Source organism: Danio rerio, chromosome 4, assembly GCF_052040795.2.
Source record: "Danio rerio strain M-AB ecotype USA chromosome 4, GRCz13ab, whole genome shotgun sequence".
In the NCBI taxonomy this organism is placed as follows: Eukaryota; Metazoa; Chordata; class Actinopteri; order Cypriniformes; family Danionidae; genus Danio; species Danio rerio.
The window spans coordinates 41,471,187-41,492,236 of NC_141024.2; the positions used below are offsets into that span (position 1 = coordinate 41,471,187).

The 21,050-nt window shown below is 38.1% G+C and overlaps 1 protein-coding gene across 4 annotated transcripts in view; it reads left to right on the top strand.

Moving 5' to 3' along the window:
- Positions 1-3,155: 3,155 nt before the first annotated feature.
- Positions 3,156-21,050, top strand: part of LOC108179160 (NACHT, LRR and PYD domains-containing protein 3-like) — a 32,249-nt gene continuing 14,354 nt past the window's right edge. For 2 of the 4 annotated variants that reach the window (XM_088650211.1, XM_088650212.1), the window contains exons 1-8: positions 3,156-3,213; positions 3,436-3,547; positions 10,176-10,280; positions 10,578-10,662; positions 11,030-11,217; positions 12,611-12,806; positions 13,288-15,061; positions 20,658-20,831. In XM_088650211.1, the coding sequence (XP_088506337.1) occupies positions 11,173-11,217; positions 12,611-12,806; positions 13,288-15,061; positions 20,658-20,831 (2,189 nt within the window). In that variant the 5' untranslated portion in view covers positions 3,156-3,213; positions 3,436-3,547; positions 10,176-10,280; positions 10,578-10,662; positions 11,030-11,172. The remainder of the gene's footprint in view (positions 3,214-3,435; positions 3,548-10,175; positions 10,281-10,577; positions 10,663-11,029; positions 11,218-12,610; positions 12,807-13,287; positions 15,062-20,657; positions 20,832-21,050) is intronic. The other 2 variants (XM_088650209.1, XM_088650210.1) reach the window with 1 other exon arrangement.

The following is a 21,050-nucleotide window of genomic DNA, read 5'->3' on the forward strand; positions in this document are numbered from 1 at the left end:
GTAAAAGAGACATAGTCATCCGAGTCCATTATAACACATAAATCCACATTTTGGCAGTTTTATTATCAGCCTTAATTTATAGTGTGCCTACACATTTACGCACTTAGATTCATATGTGTAAACTGAGCAGAGGGGTCAGCGAAAGTTCGAGCAGATGGGTCGGTCCTTGTACGTTTTGTTCATTTGTTTCCCATTTTTAAACGGAGTAAAGGAAAGGAAGAAAACGGCTGTTTTTCTTTTGGTCACGAGAAAACGAAAAAACAAGATTTTGGCTGGATTTTCGTTTTTTGGTTTAGGGAAGGAAAACGGATTAAGAACTTTGAAATTGATTATACACATGTAGGCGGTGCTGAAACGCCCATTTTCCTCTGATTGGTCAACCAAATCTGAGCTTGTGACCTCGCCCTCAAAATAAAAGCCTTGCATGCAGGCTTTTATTTATTATTATTATTTAATTATATATGAACTATGTTTACATATTCTATTATTTGAACTACACACCGTTTAAAAATGGGAAACAAATGAAAAAAACGTACACGGACCGGGGTCAGCGAAAGTTCCTCTAGCTGGTTTGCTGGTTTGGCGCGCCCTCTGTTGGGGACGCCTCTCCTTTCTCTTACGCTTGGCTTCATTATTAAGAGTTGTGCTTTTACGCATATGAATATCAGAATACATCAGTAAATTTTTTGTGTCTCGTATGATTAATGTCATCAGACCAATCAGACACTACAATATGAATGGAAGTCTATGGGAGGAAAAGCCCAGTGTGATCGCAGCTTCAGATGTGTTGCTGACAGCTGTAAACAGACGTGAATTAAGATAGTTTTGTTTTCGATTTGGACTGTGGTAATTTGTTTACCAAACGATATCCGTTTTGAGCCAATATTTTGGGAGCTCTACACATGATACACATATTTATCTGCAAAGCCCCAAACTTGGCACAGTTCATCACAAACGTAAGTACCATTTATTTAGCGGTGTGCATTTGAAGATCATTTGTTTGGTTCATATGTGATGACGTGAACAGCAATCCCACACAGAAATCTGACACATGTCAGTGTGTACGTGCAAATTAGGATACATAAATGACATACATGTTCATATGTGGATTTTACATCTAAAACATGTCATTTATGCAACATGCATTTAAAAATATATCAAATATGTCCACTTAGAGAGAAAAGTCCACTAAAATCATATTATAAACAACAGGCCAGGAACATGTACATATCTGTAAATCCAGTGGTTGAAAGCATAAGTGGCATTTTTGCAACATTTCACAATATATGTTGCATATTTGACACGTTTTATTCATGTAATATCCAAATGTGAATCTGTTTGTCTCATGTAATTATCATATTCTTCATCTATGCATATGGGATGTTACATTTTTGTTGCATTTGAAACTTCTTATTTCAAACATGCTGTACTTTAAATGGTTTTAATACATGACTTTTTATCTGTTAATGATTCTTGCAGATTTATAATGTATATTATATATGTCTTTACATGTTTGATTATACACATTTTTCTAACATTACCTAGGATATTCTAATGTAATGTTTCTCCAGTAACTGTGGAGTCTTTGTGCTCATGGTAAGTTTGACATTGTACTTGGACAACCGCATTAGTAATTCAGAACAAAACAACATGTTTGACTTTCAGTATGTCGTGTACATCACTCCTGAGGTTAAGTTTGACTATTCTGAGGTGAGTCTTTGCTCAACACTTTCTTAGCCAGTATAACAGAAGAATTTTTACCATTGTAGTAATAGTCTTTGCATTTAAAACAGGCTATATGACATGCATAAGGAGATGGTGGTGTGGGCTCCTGCTTGACAGCTCAGGGTAAATATAAAATCTTTTTATACATTTAAAGTGATGTCAGTTTGCACTTTGCAATTCATTTCTTTTTTTAATCATGTCTGATTAGGATTGAAAAAAGACCCAGAGAAGTGTAAAGCTTATCTGAGGCACCTGTACTCTCAATGCAAATATAGTAAGTTAGCAATAAAAAAAATAGAAAGGTTAAATATATATATATATTACATACACATGCACACACCGGCCACATTAGGTACGCCTCTTGTCAATTCTCGGAGGGCTGCAGCTCTGCAGTTTTGCTCCAACCCCAATCAAACACCACAGCTGATGTACTAATTAAGGTGATCAAGATTCTATTGAACACCTCGATTATTTAGATCAGCTGTGTTTGAATAGGGTTGGAGCAAAACTGTGCAGAGCTGCAGCCCTCCGAGAATTGATTTTGACACCAATGGCTTACTAGTACCGAGTTGGACCCCCTTTTGCCATCAGAACTGCCTTAATCCTTCGTGGCGTCGATTCAAGAAGGTACTGGAAATATTCCTCAGAGATTTTTGGTTTATATTGACATGATAGCGTCAGACTTGTTGGCTGCGCATTCATGCGAATTTTCCATTCCACTACGTTTGTCACTGTGTGTGTGTGTGTAAGCATGCTTGTTAACTTATTCATATACATTTACATTTAAAAGGTCTCAAACACAGATTTTCAATATGCAACTAACATTGTAGCAATAATCACTTTTTAAATTCAATTTAGCCACTAGATGGCAGCACAAGACCATTTATTGTGGATCGCTGCAATTGTAGGCTTGCTTTTCTTTCTTAAGTCACTGAAATTGCAGTGAAGATCTCTCTGAATGCATCTTGACATGGTACAATGTCATTACATTTCAAATCAAACTAAATCCAAGTTTACAACCTAATTAATTTACACATTATGTTTTCCCAGTCATTACATTCCAGCATGCTTGTTTTAGTGTCATCCTGAATGATGAGACTTAAATAGCAGAAGAGTCATAAAGGCTATTAAACCCTGCCAATCAGCTTGTGTTTGTAATTATAAAAAATAAATAAATAATAATTTAATAAATAAATACATAATAATTTTATATTTACAAAATATTTATACATGCATCATACACTTGATCTTTTTTTTCCCTTCACACCAGTATCATAAAGTAGAATGATCCACCTCAGCGATCAGCTTATCTAATATGTTAATCTAATTGGCCATCGCATTTGACTGAAAATAAAACCTTTGACCAATGAAACACCTTTTAACCCGCCCCTGCCTTTAGCCATGTCTATTGCTCCAGACTGCAGTTACCCAAACCTCCGAGAGCTCAAATTGTGTTCCTGCTGCACAACAGCGTCTGTACTACTGCATGTGAGTTTAACACTTCTACATTATGGTTTGTGAAAATGATGAAGAGATTTATATGTGTATAAGCGTGTTTAAATGGCTGTCTGATCCTATATATATCTGCTGTGAAATGACTGAAAGTCAGTTTGTTTTATCGGGTGTGTTTGAGTGCGGTGTTGTTAGTGAAGTGAGCATTGATTGCTATAAAGTGTGCTGTTCTTCATCTCAGTATATTGTCATCTCCAGGTGATGGTCAGCGGCTGATTGTTTCCTGAAAGCTCTGCTAATGTCTGCATTGGTGTTTTAGCTGCAGTATGGCAGAGGAGCGAGTAAAGGACTCTCTCTCAGAGAAACACAGGTATTGACTCTGTTTTTACACCATTATTTCAACACTTTCTCTGAAGAACAAACACCTACAACAATGCACTTATTTGTGTTGCTATTGCCTGATCAAATGATGGACAAAGCTTTAGTTTACAGCTTCAGTAAATGTGTTTAGATCATTCTATATTACAGACAGCTTGATCTGGGGTCATGTTTACCAGAGCTTAATGTGTGTCATGTGTCGGGTTTAAAGTCCAGAACAACATCAGAGTTAAAGCTGACCGCAGAACAGTTTAAGCTTGTGAGATGAGTGTTTTATATATCCTCTTCTGATTTCTGTAGTGAGTATTTACTCAAGAGGTTACACAACAAGGTTTTAGAGTCGAATGTGTTTTCAGTGAAGCTGAGATTGTGCAGAATGAGAAAGCAGCGCATCACTCGTCTGTTTACCCATGATTATTGAGTAACAGACCTGATCAGACAGACCTTCAGTCAACTATTAGTTTGAGCTGAATTAACAAAACAAACTCATAACACTCTTAAAGGAGCCTCTATGAATTAAAGTTTCCATCTGCAGTAATACAGTCTTTTCTATTAAACTTGAAAGGCTTTCAGCAACAGAATTATTTCTTCTTGATTTCTTATTCTTATTTAACAAACAAATGTTGTGTGTTTCTCTTCAGTGTTCACCACTGACAGGGCAAATCTGCTCTCTCTCTCTCTCTCTCTCTCTCTCTCAGTGATAAAAAAAATGTTTATTAAAATAAACTGTATGTTCTTCGAATTACTAACACCTCTTAACTTACAGGTCATTTATACAACAAAGTATATACAAATATTAACCAGTACAGTTGACAAACAAACCTTTTTCGCTTCGTCACCATTAACCAACGAGTGAAGATTCATTTACCTTCAGATCGATTGATCAGGTTTAAGTGAAGCTCCTCAATCTATCACTAAAAAGCTCGCTATTTCACTAAACAGGAATACAGACCTTCACAGCTGTGTGCTATTTTGTTCTCGACGTAAACTCATATTTTTAAAGATGTATTATGATGGTTGTCACTCATTTTTTCAATCCAACTGGAACCTAACCTAAACTTTTTCATTCAATACTGCAAACTGGGCAATTGAGAAAAAAGTAAACACAGCAGCTAAAACTACAAACCCAGACTACTCCACAACAGGATATATTGCCAATAGTTCATTACAGTATTTTCACAATTGGAGAGTAATTCATTCTGTATGAAGTGCCCTTTTATTTCTAACAAGTCATTTTTTATGTGCGTTTGTGTGTAACCATAAAACAGTGAGCAAGAACATGAAGTTGTTTCATACCGCAGAACTTTCGAGAAGCATTAAGCTGAAGTGAGCTGCTGGTCTTGTCGTTAGATATATATAGGGTGATACTGTTTATGTATATGTCTCTCTCTCTCTCTCTCTCTCTCTGCTGTAGTGTTGGTGCTGCTGATAGATTGAGACGCACCGGTCAAAGCTTGCGCGTAATGTATTGCAAAAACGAATACAATTAATATCGAAACCGTAAGCAGAATCTTGGACATGTCCGTGGAAAAGATGTATTGTCACCCCAAATAATGACCTGGGTCAGTCTATTTAGTAAAAGACTTTTCATTTATGCGTGTCCTCACACTCTTCTCAAAACTACAACCAAAATCAGAACAGCAGTTTGGTGTCCAGCGCGTCTCTGTGGGTCTGCATGCAGAGCATGTGAGTCTGTGGCAGAGTGTTCTCTGAACCGGGCCGCCCAGGTAAAGTCTGTGGGAAGCGCTGATGTTGAATTGGGTCTCACACTGGATGTGCCACGATATGCCATCCATGGCCAAGACGTTTTCTGTAAGGCTCAGGCGTTATGCGGCTTCGCCGCCATTTGGTGCCTTGCGTTGCTTAGCAACATATACAAAACAATGTAAAACCACTTGACGTGAAGAAAATAAAGGAGTAGAGTGGTGCTGTTGTTGATCGCGTCAGCTTGTGCTACAGTCACTATAGATTTCCAGCGTAATACACCATAAGCTAGTGTGAAGAGCATGTTGTTTTACCGTGGCCCAGTGAATTAAATCAGCAATCAAGCTTATTAAAAAAGAAAAATCGCACATGTGCCACTAAATACATTTTTCAGTTCGCACACGTCTATATTTAGTCGTGAATGTGAGCTAAATGGTCGCACTGTCGAGCCCTGTATTAGACGCAAATAAGGAGTGAGGACTGGTGAGAGTGTTATGGAATTTAATAACGCACGTTATCTCGATTTGACCTGTAAGAATCAGCTCTTTGGTTTAAATCATGTTTAAACTTTGGGGATTCGAATCAAAGATTCGAACATGATTCACATAGAATTATTTAAAGCTTACACTTAACTTAAGTATTTGTCCAGCAAATAGAACGTTTAGTGTAAAGCAATTCTGTATTATATTATTACGTGGCCAACAATAACAATATAAAAACAGTATCTAATTATTTAATGAGCAAGGTAGCAGTATCTGAAGCTGAGGCATTAACTTATAAAGCACACAACACACCAACACGGATCTTAAAACGAAACAAAAGTTTATTGCTACTCTATAACACAAAGTACTAATCTACGTAAAACAAACAAACGCACATACATACACACACGCACAAGCAGTTTGAGGAGAGTTTTGACTGAGTGGATTTAACTTCTAGCCTTTGCTAAGTTCTTAGCATTGCAACCTGAGAGAAACCATAAAAGCAGAGAATTTGCTATTCTTTACTACTTAAACATAATTCACACCAGAGTCAGCAATGGATAGAAACCTTGTTTGTGCTACTTGCGTTCTGATGTAATTTGGTTTCCTCGACTGGTCCAAAGGGAAATCCCGGCGAAGCTGATTGGTCAGCGTAGCAACTTCAGTGACGTGATGGAATTCCCTTGTCGGTGAAGAGGGGTTTCCTTAGTCGGTTGCTAGGGATACGGATGTTGGACAAGGCGGCGTTCGAAGTCCTTCCTGGGTTCCTGTAGTTAGGATGAGTTTCAGAGTTTGGATGTGTTGACCCGATGGCTTGTTGTTGAAGCGGTTGCACAAGCAGATCGGGGGTCGAGCCGGCAGCAAGTGAAGGTCGCGGTCTGCTCCGTGATGTAACGAGGCTTCCGGCGAGGCGATGTAACGGCCACAGCACGAGAAGAGCGACGTCCGGGCAGCGACGGCGGTGACGACTGGCAAAGATGACCGGCAAAAGACGACGATGAAATTCCTTTGTTCAAAGTTTTATAGGCTTTGGTAGAGGCTGGGTCTACACAATACTTGTCCAATCAGAGAAGGTGCGGGGTGGAGTCACACCCCAATTCTGCCCTCTAGAAGGCCGGGTTGACAAATTGTGTCGGTGCTGCTTTGATAGCATAGTTGTTAAAATAAAGTCTCATAACATGGACACCTTTCATAATATGGTTTCTTCATATAAACCAATGCATTTGAAACTTTCCTAGCTTTCAATCAATACCAAACATGAAGTATGTCATAAACATTCTGTAGATTTCATTTGTCACTGAGGGCTATTACTCAATAACTATCCATAACAGTTTTGTTAAACACGTGGAACATGTACACACAAAAACCTACAGAAACATAAAGCAAACGTACATTACTCAAATAAACTGTTTTACTTAAATGTCCATTAAACTTTGGAAGCGTTTCTGATCGCTTCTGTGTCTGCCTGAGAATGTGTATTCCTTGCAGACGCCAAAGGGCACGCAAACCAAAAGGTACTTCTCAAAAACCGGTTTGGTTGGTTTTTGATTGTAGAGCCTCTTATTGTTTTAAGGTGTAAAGTTAATTAACACGCAACTGTGATGTTGACTGGATAGTCGTCCTGTGGATTGCCTTTTGCTGGGTGCCTGTGGATTGCTTTGAAAATGAAATAGAAGCTCAGACCTGTAGGCACCAACCAATCTTTTAAGGATAACATGGTCTGTGACTTGTTCAGTTCTGGAACGATCCGTTGACTCCCCACAGACCCTACACACGATCTTAATTCAGCTTTTCCACGATTCAGCCAATTCTATTTTTAACGTCAGGAGAGAAGCAAAGGCAGTCGCACAAGTCCTCTCAGGAACATGAATACCTTCAAATGCTGTTAAAAGTGTCACATGCTGTATTTATAAGGTATAATTCACCCAGAAACGTCATTTCTGTCTTCATGTAATGATGTGTTCACGGCCGCAAAACCACTCGTGAGCTGACCACGAGCTATTGAGCACGCCAATGACGGCTACTTTAGTGAACAGAAGCTGCATAGGCTGTGAATAACAGGTAATAAAGTTGTAAATAACGTTCAGTTTGTTGCACAGAGCGATTGTTTGAGAGCCATTGTGAAAGAATGATTTGCATGTGTGTGTGTGTTTTATCACAGTGACGGCAGCCATGAGCCGCACTCGGAAGTGAAACCTGTGCGCACATCATTTAAATGATCATATCGCATTTACAGTTATGATTACCACAAGCATTTGATATGTTTTTTTTCTTTAATAGCTTACACATAGTGTTGTGCATGAAAATAAAAGTTTAAAGTGTCAGTATTGCTACTCTAGCTTATTTCAAGAGTTCACACTTAGCTCATGATTTATACATAGCTTGTTTGGCATGCTGTCCCGGGAGAGAGCCCTGCGCTCAAGGGATCCTCGAGCCCAGGACCCCCCCCTTAAGCTTATTTTATCTATAATATAGAGCACATTTGGATGGTGGGAGGAAACCGGGGAACCCGTGGGAAACCCACGCCGACACAGGGAGAACATGCAAACTCCACACAGAAATACCAGATGGCTCAGAGAGGACCCAACACCATTGGTATTCTTGCTGTGAGGCCACCGTGCCGCCCATTCTGGATAAAGGAGGAAGAAGGGGAGGAGGGGGGTTTCTTTCAGACGAAGATAGTTGTAGAAAGGAAATGAGGATATATATATGCAACAAGAATCAGTCCAAGGCACTCGAGTCACTCGAGTGCCTTGGACTGATTCTTGTTGCAGATTTGATGAATCCCTTACCCAAAGAGCACCGACCATACATTTGAACTTACCCCAGAGCGCTTTTTGTTTTGTTTTTTCTGGAGGATATATATATATTGATTTAGGATCCTTTGATTGGAGGATCATGAATAGCTAATGTGGACCAGCTGGGTCAATCATGAGCACATGCTCCTCTCGAAATTAGTTTAAAATTAAACTTCACATAATGTTGAATATAATGCAAGAAGAAATCTGTTAATGACAAATGTCTGATTTTACCAGTGAACACAAATGGTCTAATAATGCTGTCAATGACAAAGGACAAGCACATGTCTGAAACATAATAATTCAGCTTTATAATTATGAATAGTTGTATTCTGATGGCATCATTTTACTGTGAATTAACAAACAGGACATGTTGAAAGTCTGTTCAAGTCCACCATGATGACTGTACAAACTTTAGCATTTTAAGCAACAGTAGAGCTACTCATAATATTATTATTATATATATTAGAGCTACGCCTAATATTATCAGTGTTGTTTTACCATTTCGTCACTTTACAATTATAAGGTTCTGTCTGAAATTTTTGTCAAATTTGAGTTATTGACATATTCTTATTAAATGACAACTTATCGTTTACATCTGAAGACTTTTTATTTAAAAAGCAAACATTACACACACACTGTTTGCTGTATGGATTGCAAAAACTTTTAAGCTCAAAATCATTTAGAACACAGAGAGAACCATATAAATCCTAGGTGATGATATGATTGAGAATTAACAATAATAAGAGCCGACTCATATTTACTTTATTTTACATCTAAAGAATCATGAGAAAGAATTGGGATCTTGATTTTAAACAAAAATAAATTGTGATTCACATTTTAGCCAGAATCGTGCAGCCGTGTGTGTGTGTGTGTGTGTGTGTGTGTGTGTGTTCTTAACTGACAGCTGTGTGTGTGGATCTTGTGGTAAAATGTTGAAAAGTTCTATATGACGGTAATAGTCTGATGGCGGTGTTTACTTCAGTAATGCCACTAATGTCTGCAGACTCTACATGTCTTAATCCCATTACTGTTCAGTTCAATTATGACTTTAGTCAGATTAAGGTAATCAGAAATGGCTGTTTGGAGGTTATGTAGGCCTACAGTTTAAAATTCATGTTTAACTGAATAAACAGTAAACACAAGCACATCATATTGATCATCATTTATTTTTATCACCAATTATCACAGTAGAACAGTTTCTCCAGCGGTTTGTGATGCATTTTGGAAACAGGAGATGAGCCCCTGCTATATAATGCGCCACCTGGCTTAAAGGCCTTTTATTTGGGTAGCACGCATATTCTGAATGCCTTCGGCAGAATTCAAATGAGCTATTTTAATCTAGATTAATTCAGAGATTGGGGATTTCCTCTGTCCTCCATGCGAGTGTTTATCAATAAATCTACAAGCTTGATAACTCCTGTGATCCACTGCCTTCCTGAGAGAGGCCAGGCATGACAATTTAGAGTATTCTGCCAGATTTCGTTAAAGAGCAAATAATGAACAATTTGAAGTGTGACACAAGTGAAGAAAAAAATTATAGCCTATGAGTAATAAATCATTCATAATTCCCCTTATGAGCTAATTTTGCTACAAAGAGACACTTATTTTTCTTCTGGTGTGTTTCTGTGTTCAGTGTGAGATCAGGATCATGTGTGTCCAGCTCTGTGTCTCTGAAGAGTGACCGGTCAAAAGATAATCCACCAGACCTCAGAGAGGAAACGGCATCATCTGCTGAAAGGTATTCAGTGTTTTACATTATTGCTCACACATGAGATGTTTTTAACATATTAGTCCAAATACATGCACTATAGGGGAAATGAGTAAACTAAAATGGCCATAGTTTGTGTGTGTGTGTGTGTGTGTGTGTGTGTGTGTGTGTGCGTGTGTGCGTGTGTGTGTAAATGAGAGCATATGGGTGTTTCCCAGTGCTGGGTTGCAGCTGGAAGGGCAAAACATACAGAGGAATAGTTGGCAGTTCATTCCGCTGTGGTGAGAGGTGTAAATGTATGATTACAGTAGTTTTATCTGTTAACAGTGATGAATATGAGTCAGCAGATTCAGGAGACGAGATTCTCTGGAGACACAAGAGCTTCACAGACAATCTCCAGTGGATCTTCCAGGTGGGAAAAACTCATTTTGAGTCATAAAATCAGTGAAATAACTCCATGAAATACAGAAATATTTGTTCACAAGACTTTTGAGAACTGAATCTTGTACCCTTATAACCACACAACTAAAAATGTCTGCAAAATAGTCTTAATCTATGGAGGGTCATGCATTAAAATATATTTTCTCTCTCGTTTTCTTGTGATCACGACTTCATTTCTCATGATTTCCACTGAATTTTCAATTTCAGCAAATAGTTGTTTTCTAGTTATAGCAACTTTTTCTGCCTCTATTTCTATATGTATTAATTATTATTATTATTATTATTATTATTATTATTATGTCTTTCTGGAATGACTTAATGTTTCTGGTTTTTCTAAGGTGTTGTCCCAGACATGCATACCGTATCTTCATATCACATTATCTGCTGGGATTGACTTTTGAAAGTAATAGAAAATCACTTGCAGAAAGGACACATTAAAGCATAAGCAGATCTTCATCATTCTTCATCAACTCATTCATTCATGCAGCAGCTTATTTTGAGCCATACAGAACTGTGCTTTAAAATGGTGAGGGTTGAGTGAATATTATTGTAAAAAATGAGATATAATATTATACAGGATATATAATAATGAATGTGCATTATTTATGAGTAGGGCAGAGTGATACATCCAATATTAGCGATAATATTGGAATAATTTTGACGACCATGTCAAATTTTTAAATATCACCCATATTGAATATTTTAATATTACGCCTCTTAAGCGTTACCGTGTGCACTGGAGGCGTGAGGTGAGGGAGGGTCTTATTTAACACATTTCTGAAATGCAGACTGGAGATGACAAACAGCCCAGTAAAAACAGACAGGAGGAGATGATGAATGAATTAGTCCCCAATAGAAACACACTCTGTAATTTCAGGATGGTCACAAAACACTCTTAAAATACTCGTCATGTGATTAGCCGGCTGATGAGCTCAGAGTTCTACTTTGCACTCTTTTCATACAGATTTCTAAAATAAAGAGCATTTGTTTTCTAAATGAGTTTGCCCCTGAAGATTCAGCTGTTTTCTCTGACATGTTTGACAGTCATGTTGACAGAAGACACAGAGAGAGAAATGACTCCCTGTCAGTTTCACTCATTTTAGTTAACAACATATAGTCAACATATAGTTTAGTTGTAATTATGAATGTACACAAATAAAAATGATAATAACCTTTACTGTTCAGATCTGTGTTTGTCCCATCAGCATGATCAAAATGAGTATTTCAGCTCTTTTTATGGAGACTGACATCATATATCTGGTGTGCATTACTCACTAATAATTCAACAGACCAGAGTCAATTTCTCCATATATCAGTGTAATAGACGTATAAACACAGATGACCTGGTTAAAACAGGACTACATTGTGTGTTGGACTAGTCGCTTAAACATCTTACTCAGAGACTGTGTTGTGTTTTAGTGTGATTTTTGTCTTTTGTAGCTGTGAAATATCTGAAATCATTCAGCAGTAGTGATATATAAAGGGGGTTTCACCGGATGCGCCACTCGGCACCACACAACGCTGCACTGCCACACACAGATTTCTATTAGGGTCCCTATCTACGACTCAGCACCCTTATACATATTTCTGTTGCACCATCTGAATAGTTTTATTTTAAATAACATGTGAATGTGTGCATTCAGTGTGTGATACTTCCAGCTGTCATGTGTGTGCTGTGTCGCAGCACTGAGTGGGGCATCAAGTGTGTAATGTGCTCAAAACATGCTTGGATGTACTTTAACTGTTTATCTGAAAATAACCTTTGAATGTTCATCAGCTAATCAGAATAAAGCATTTAACAGACTCATAGTGTAATGTATTATAATGTATTTTCATTTATTGAGTATGTTATGGATGTACAACTGTGTGTGAATGAATGTTTTGGTTAAATGTTGATCTTCTCTTTTCTTCACTCACAGAATCTTGAGAGTAAAATGATTAGATTTCTGAAGAATAAACTGGAGAAATTTAAGAAAATCTTACAAGAAGGAAACAGACAAGATTTTGTAAAGGAGTTTAATGAGAACAGAAGCATTATCACAGAAGCAGCTCTTGATCTCACACTCTTCTTCCTGAGAGAGATGAAGCAAGATCAAGCTGCTGATACTCTCCAGGGTAAGAGACTCATGGATAGACGAACACGAAACCTGCAGATTTCCACAGACGTTTAGTCCATCATCGAGTCTATTTATTTACTTTTTATTTTGTATGTAAATTTATATTCATTAGGTTATTTAATTAATTTCAGTAATATTGTTGACTGACAATAAAATGTTATATGATTTATTTACAGTGCAGTTTGTAGAGTCATGTTTTCTGTTCTTAAGTAGATTTGTTATATATGAGACTTGTGCTTTGCTTACCAATTAAGTTTATCTAATTGGATTTGTATTGTAAACATAAAATATTATTATTTTTCAAGTTAAAAAGTTTTTTTCATATATTAAGTTTTTAGTTATGATACTACACAATTCTCCTCAGAAATAGCAAAAAATGTCTGAAGGTTCTGTCTGGCCCTACTCATCTCAATCTGTCAGACTGACTCTTACAAATAAGTCGAGACTAAATCTCTCTGTTTCTTTGCTCCTGTGTTTAGATGAACTGTCCTTCATTAATCAGCTTAAATGTAGCCTGAAGAAGAAATATCAACGTGTGTTTGAAGGAATTGCTCAGCAAGGAGACTCCACACTTCTGAATAACATCTACACAGATCTCTATATCACTCAGGGTGCGAGTGAACAGGTCAACACTGAACATGAGATCAGACAGATTGAAGCTGCTTCCAGACGTCATCAGTCACTAGAGATACAGGTTGAATGCAAACATTTGTTTGAAGCAGCTGAACAAGACGAGCAGATCAGAACTGTCCTGACAAAAGGAGTAGCTGGCATTGGGAAATCAGTCTCTGTGCAAAAGTTTGTTCTAGATTGGGCTGAAGGAAAAGAAAATCAAGACATCAGCTTCATATTTCCTCTTCCATTCAGAGAGATGAACTTAAAGGAGAAAGAAAGACAAAGTTTAAAAGACCTCATAACTCAGTTTTTCCCAGAGACTAAAGGACTGAACCTTACAAGAAGCACACGATTCAAAGTCCTGTTCATCCTTGATGGATTGGATGAATGTCGTCTTCCTCTGAACTTTGCTGGTAATAAGACGTGTCGTGATGTATCTTCAGCAGTCTCTCTGGATGTTCTCCTGACGAACCTCATCAAGGGAAATCTGCTTCCTTCTGCTCTCATCTGGATCACCAGCAGACCAGCAGCTGCCAGTAAGATTCCTGCTGACTGTATCGACCGGCTGACAGAGATACGAGGATTCAATGATGCCCAAAAGGAGGAGTACTTCAGAAAGAGACTCACAGATCAGAATCAGGCCAGAGAAATCATTGATCACATTAAACAGTCAAAGAGTCTCTTTATTATGTGCCACATCCCAGTCTTCTGCTGGATTTCAGCCACTGTTCTCCAGAACATACTGAAACTGAAACACAGGGCTCATGCTGAAACACTGCAGGAACCTCCCAAGACTCTGACACAGATGTACACACACTTTCTCCGCTTTCAGATCCAGCAAAGCAGAAGGAAGTATGATGGAGAAAACACAGCAGATGTCTCCTGGGATCCAAACCTCATCCTTTCACTGGGGAAACTGGCCTTCCAGCAGCTGGAAAGAAACAATGTTATCTTCTATGAGAGCGATCTGAAAGACTGTGGCATTGACGTCTATAAGGTATCGGTGTACTCAGGCATGTGTACCCAGATCTTTAAGAAAGAGACAGGATTTGTTCTTTATACCATGTACTGCTTTCTTCACTTGAGCATTCAAGAGTTCATTGCAGCCCTTTATCAACATCTGGACAGCGAGAGAAAGCGTGGATTTATTTTTAGACAGAAAAGCAAAAATAAAGTCATGACTGATTTCCTGAAGACAGCAGTAGACAAGGCTCTGGAAAGTGAGAATGGACATCTAGACCTTTACCTTCGCTTTCTTCTCGGTCTGTCACTCCAGTCTAATCGACAACTCTTACGAGGCCTGTTGACACAGCAGGATGACAGAGACCAGAGCAAAGAGGAAATAATTGCCTACATCAAGCAGAAACTTGAAGGGAATCTGTCTCCAGAGAGATCCATCAATCTGTTCTACTGTCTGAATGAACTGAACGACCAAACTCTGCTGAAAGAGATTCAGTCTCACCTCAGTAGTGGATGTCTGTCATCTGCTCGCCTTTCACCTGCCCAGTGGTCTGCTCTGGTCTTTGTGTTGTTGACCTCAGAGAAGGAGCTGGAGGAGTTTGAGCTTCAGAAATTCCAGAGATCAGACGAGTGTCTCATCAGACTATCAGCAGTCATCAAAACCTCCAAAAGAGCTCTGTAAGTCAAAGTGCTTCTTTCTTTCATCTGTAGAAGTCCATCTATTATCCCAATGACAAAACTAACAGCATGGTCAAAGGTTAAATAAACGTAAGCCTTTTCTAGTGCTTCTGAAAAGCATTTTATTTATTAGAATTTATTTATATTTGTTTTTTAGCTCTGAATTTAATCTGCCCCCAATTTTAAGTGATCCTAAAATTTAGCCTGTATTTTTAATTGTAAGAATGGATCACATTCATCATTTATGACTTAATTTAGAGTTTTGATCTATATCTGTTCCCATTCTCTTCAGTTATACGTTCACTAGGGATCAAACATTGCTCAGACTTTCAGTCCGGGTTTTGCGTGTCTTCTCACAGACAGTATGTCGATGTCCTAAAGTTAGTCAGAGGATGTTGAGTTAGCTAATACTTAAATATTCTGGTTGCAAATTGCTAATCCAAATTGACTTAGCCACCTCTAGACAACTTGCTAATTTCAGTGATTAGATGATTAAAGATCTCCATGCTGTCGTGTCAAAACGACTCTGTACAGTCTCTAGAATCAAAAGTCTAACCATGTCACATCATAAAGGTAGCGCAGACTCCACGTAATCTACTGGATATAAATGATTTCAGCAGGTTGCACACCAGAAGTGTCGCTCGGCGTCGCGCAGCGCCATGCATTTTAAAATTCTAAACATAGGTTTCTATCAGGGTACACACCGGCGCCGCAAGTCACTGGCTGTCGCAGGGCCGGCCCTTGGCATAGGCAGTATAGGCAATTGCTAAGGGCGCAGTACGTCCAGGGGGGCGCCAGAAATGGGGGAAGAAAAAAAAAAGTAACTTCCACTATACTTAAAACTAGTTGGTATCACTTTAGAAAAGAATAAGCCCACATTAATTTAACTGCATAGCCTACTAAGTAGTAGTAGTATAATAATAATAAAACCTACTCGCCTAAGACGCCCCCCTCTGAATAATTAGACTGTACCTGCTACGGTGTTCATTTTTTTGATGGGTCAACATGCTTAATATGTCAAAACGTCCCAAACTGTCTAGTGCGCAGGGGAGGCAAAAAAGAAAAGAAGATGAGGAAAAACGCGACAAAGACAGAGGTAATGTTACGACAAAGATGATTACTTTACTGTATCCGTGAATGATAACGCCATTAATTAGCTTGACACATACTTGTCAACTCTCCCCGGTTTTCCCCGCTATCATCAAGTTTAAGGATTTCCTTGCCCCGTATGTTTAAACGTTCTATGAATAGTGAAAGTACCGTCAAAACAGAGCCGATTTCAAATGTGTTATAATTGCAAGAGCTGTGCAAGAGAATTGTGCTTTCGCTATAGTTTGGCTTGAAAGCACGTTGATAAAAATGTCTGCATTCACTTTTTTCCCGTTAAAGCTGTGCGTCGATCGACGCAACCCCTGAATCAGTGTATGCATGCAGTCTGACTACTGGACGTGCTCTGTATGATAAACTGTTCCGCTTCTGTACACGCAATTTAAAGAGGAGCGAAAGTTTGGCATTCTTTGGGGATTTATGTGTGTTTAAACAGACACATACATTTAATAATATGTAAACATGTTTGTTCTGCTTGTATTATTTTAAACCCCAATTTTCTTTTGCTAAATGAGCACAAACAGTTACTAAACTAATGCATTCATTAGCCTATAGATCTGTGCATTCATACAGTGACACCTCTGTTATCAAAAAAACAAAATGACAGATTGCTGCTCTTCACTAAATAACTATAGTAATGCTAATCAATATTTAAATACAGTAAAAAGTGAATGGGATTTTATAACTTGATTTATTTTCTGTATAGGCCATTGATTTTAATACCCCCATCATTTCTTTCTCAGGCAAATGTGTAAATATTAGATCTTTTCAGCAGCATTAGGCGTTATTACGTTAATTGCATTGGCATGGTTATCTGATGTTTTCCCAGCTTGTAGTAGTCAATCAAAATGCTCTTGATTTTAACCTTAGTCGTAAGCTTTTGTTGTGTTACAGTTCATAGTGTATAAAGTGCATTTATCAAAAACTGTACATCAATGTTAGAGTGCACATCATTGTTGTTAGAGCATAGCTTAGCATGACCACATGGTATATTATGCTGCAATTTACTCTTTTTTTTTTTGCTTTCTGCTAATTAGCATTTCACTGTAATGACAATAAAATTTGAATTGTTACTTATATGAATTACTAATATGTTATATCAGAAAAAGTACATAGTGTATTATACAGTAGTCTACTTCATGCTTGTATCTTTAGGTTTTTCATTTATATTATTTCATCTTATTTTATTTTTGAAATCACGTGTTTATCATTAGACTGGTGTCGCATACTCCTGTCTTCAGATGCGCTGCTGAGGTTTCTCAGTCCTATCGGTGCAAATCCTTCTTTTTAAGTATTTTGAATGTACAATTGCTTAATTTAAATAAAAGAATGTCCAAGACAAAGCTATTTAGTTTCTTATGAGTATATGAATGTACTGCGATGCGACGGGGCGCCACCTGAAATCTTGCCTAGGGTGCCAAATTGCTTTGGGCCGGGCCTGGGCTGTCGGCAGCGCCCAGCCTCGACTCAGGACGCAGTTCATATTTCAGCCGCGCCATAGAGCGACATCTGATCAGTATCATGTTAAATATTATGCGAATGTGCGCGTCTGGTGTGTAATACTTTATACTGGCATGTGGGCGCCGTGTCGTGGCGCTTCTGGTGTGCGACCTGCTTTAGGGCGCTTTCACACTAGCACTTTTGGTCTGCACCTGAGTCTGTTTGACGTCATAGTACAGTACGTTTAGCTAGTGTGAACATGTTTTCTGAACTCGTATGAGCACCTGTGAATCGTACCCGAGTCCGTCTGAAAGAGGTGGTCTGGGGTACGGTTCATGCGAAATCTGGTACGGTTCACTTCTGATGTGAATGCAATCATACCAAATAACGGAAATGAACCGCCAACTGTACAACAAACTATCGTTCTCATAACATTCCTTCGTGTATGTTTGTGTGTGTGACATTTCGTATCTTGGTGACAAGTGTGACTGAGACAGGGAAAACACAGTGATACACAGTGATGTTTGCTTGTCTCCTCCAAAAACAGCTCCTGCAGACACTGTGTGATGTTCTGAATGTTTATAATATGTTTGCAGCAGATAGACACGAGTAGCTTACTGTATATCCAAAACCAAACGACTCAGTAAAAGCAGAATGATCATGATGTGCGGCGCTTGCTTGCGTCACCGTCACTTACACTCAAAAAAAAAATTGTTGAATGAACATGATTTAATCGTGGCACCCTTTATACATCTAATCCAACCAAGTAAACCTGAACTGCTTTAAGCATGTTTTATGAACACAAAGCACATTTGTAGATAAAACATGGTTTCAATATGTCAGTCTAACTTCTTTGCAACTAATTGACTCAAAAAGTTTGTATTGTGTTATTCTAATTAAAATGATTCTAATTTACTCAATGTAACACTAAAGCTTTACTTTAACAAAATTATGTCTTGTTAAATCAGCTAGTAAATTTCCTGTTCAATATTGTTGTTTAAATTCATTTTCTTGTCGGCTTAGTCCCTTTATTAATCCGGGTCACCACAGCGGAATAAACCACCAACTTAACCAGCAAGTTTTTTTACACAGCAGATGGCCTTCCAGCCGCAACCCATCTGGGAAACATTCACACACACACACACACTCATACACTACGGACAATTTAGCTTACCCAATTCACCTGTACCGCATGTCTTTGGACTGTGGGGGAAACCGGAGCACCCAGAGGAAACCCACGCGAAGGCATGGAGAACATACAAACTCCACACAGAAACGCCAACTGAGCCGAGGTTCGAACCAGCAACCTTCTTGCTGTGAGGCGAACGTTTTTAAAATTACAATACTATGAAGCAAGATTTAAAATTAAGTAAATCAAAACAAAAAGGACAGAAAACATGTTATATATATATATATATATATATATATATATATATATATATATATATATATATATTTTTTTTTTTTTTTCTTTTATTATAGCCTTTAGCAGGCACCAATCACATTTAAACAAATTTCTTCTTTAATATTCTGATACAAAATGTTATATAATATCCAAAATTGTAATATGTAATAAAAGATGTATAAGAAACATTTAGCCAACAAAATAACCTTGGCTCTTAAGAAAACTGATCCCCTTCATTTTTTTACCAATTGAGTTTAAACAGCTTTCTTTACTTTGGTACTCCTATTCAAAATGTAAAAGTATAAAATGTACAGGAAACATATAGCCAACAACATAACATGCATAACATTCAAGCTCTTGGGAAAACCAATTCCCAAACTGTGCCGAAAACACGCGGTGATACTTCTTCTTGTTGTTTTCGTATGGTGACATCCAAACGCAATACCGCCACCTACTGATATGCGTGAAGTGACTCTCCAGAGTGAGAGTTGTCGATTTGAAGCGTCTCAGTCTCATTGAATCAACATGTTCTGATCAAATTCATTTGATTATTTCTTGATTCAGTTTCAAATAACATGATTTAATCATTTAACATATGTAAACTTGATTTGTTCATTTCAATCTGACAAATTTTTATTTTGTAAATCCAATACATGCCTAGTTGATTTTTTTGAGTGTAAAAATGGCCGTAAACAAAACAGCAGCTCGATGACGCAATCGTACCTGGTTCAGAAGGCAAAAAAGACAACGTGAACACAAACCAACCGAGGAGGTGGCAAGGGGGGACAATCGAACTTGGGTACGGTCCAGGCAATTGAACCAAGTGTGAAAGCACCCTTAATGGTGAGTAAATGTTTAGGAGAACTATCTCAAAGCAAACAGCCATTAAATGACATTGTCTATTAACGGAAATTGCACAAAAGTCAGCTATAAAATGAAACAGCACCCAAAAGTCCTTTCTGGTGAGAGTTGAATGATCACACTGATTTTTTAATTTTTTTTTTCCATTCTGAAATGAATGTGTCTGCTCTGATTGGTCAGCTAATGTATTGTGCTGTGATTTGTCGATTGGCTTCACATCACCAGGAAAAGTGTCACGGCTCTACAAGCATGCGCTTTTGTGCTGTGTAAATCCTATCAGTCAGAGTAGCTGTTAGCCGTATCAGTGTGAGCCTGAATCAGACAGAAAATGACACAGAGGACACAGCTGAAGCTCACGCCTGCTCTCTAAAATATCATCTGACAAGAGTCTTTCACATATTTTCAGAATAAGTATGTGAGAGTCATATGAAACATTCTCATATCTTTTGCAGTGTTGACTGGGCGGGTTTTTAATAGCTTCTGGGCTGGAATCAGTCAGCTCCATCTGGCAACACTGATCTTTTGTGAGTTTGTTATCTGAGATGAACAATGAATTAAAAAAAATTCTGTCCTGTGTGTTAGGAGTTTATAAAAGAGTTGGGCTATTGGAACATCTGAGGGAAGCCATTTAATTGTGTTTCATAGACACTAAAACTATTAAATGCTAAAATCAGCAGATGTGCTCACTAATTAGTGAAGTTAAACCAGTTACTACAGTCAGATGTGCTTCAGACTATTAAACACACCATTAACACAAACATATTGTGTATGTCCTCTACACAGGCTACAAAGCTGTAATCTCACTGTTCAGTGCTGTGAGAGTTTGTCTTCAGCTCTACAATCCTCAAACTGTGTGCTGAGAATGCTGGACCTGAGTAACAATGACCTGCAGGATTCAGGACTGAAGCTTCTCTCTGATGGACTGAAGAGTCAATACTGTAAACTGGAGACACTGAGGTAAATGATTCTCCACTCTACAATAACTACAGTCAGACAGTTTCATATTAGAGCTTTTCATGCTTGAACATGTTAACCCTGGGTGATACTAAACCCCAGATATCAGGAATTATGGTTTATCAGTGATTATGTTTCACACTGCTCATACTATACCTGTAGTTAACCCTCAGGGGTCTGAGGTGATTTTGGGACCCCTGAGATGTTTTGACATGCCCTGAC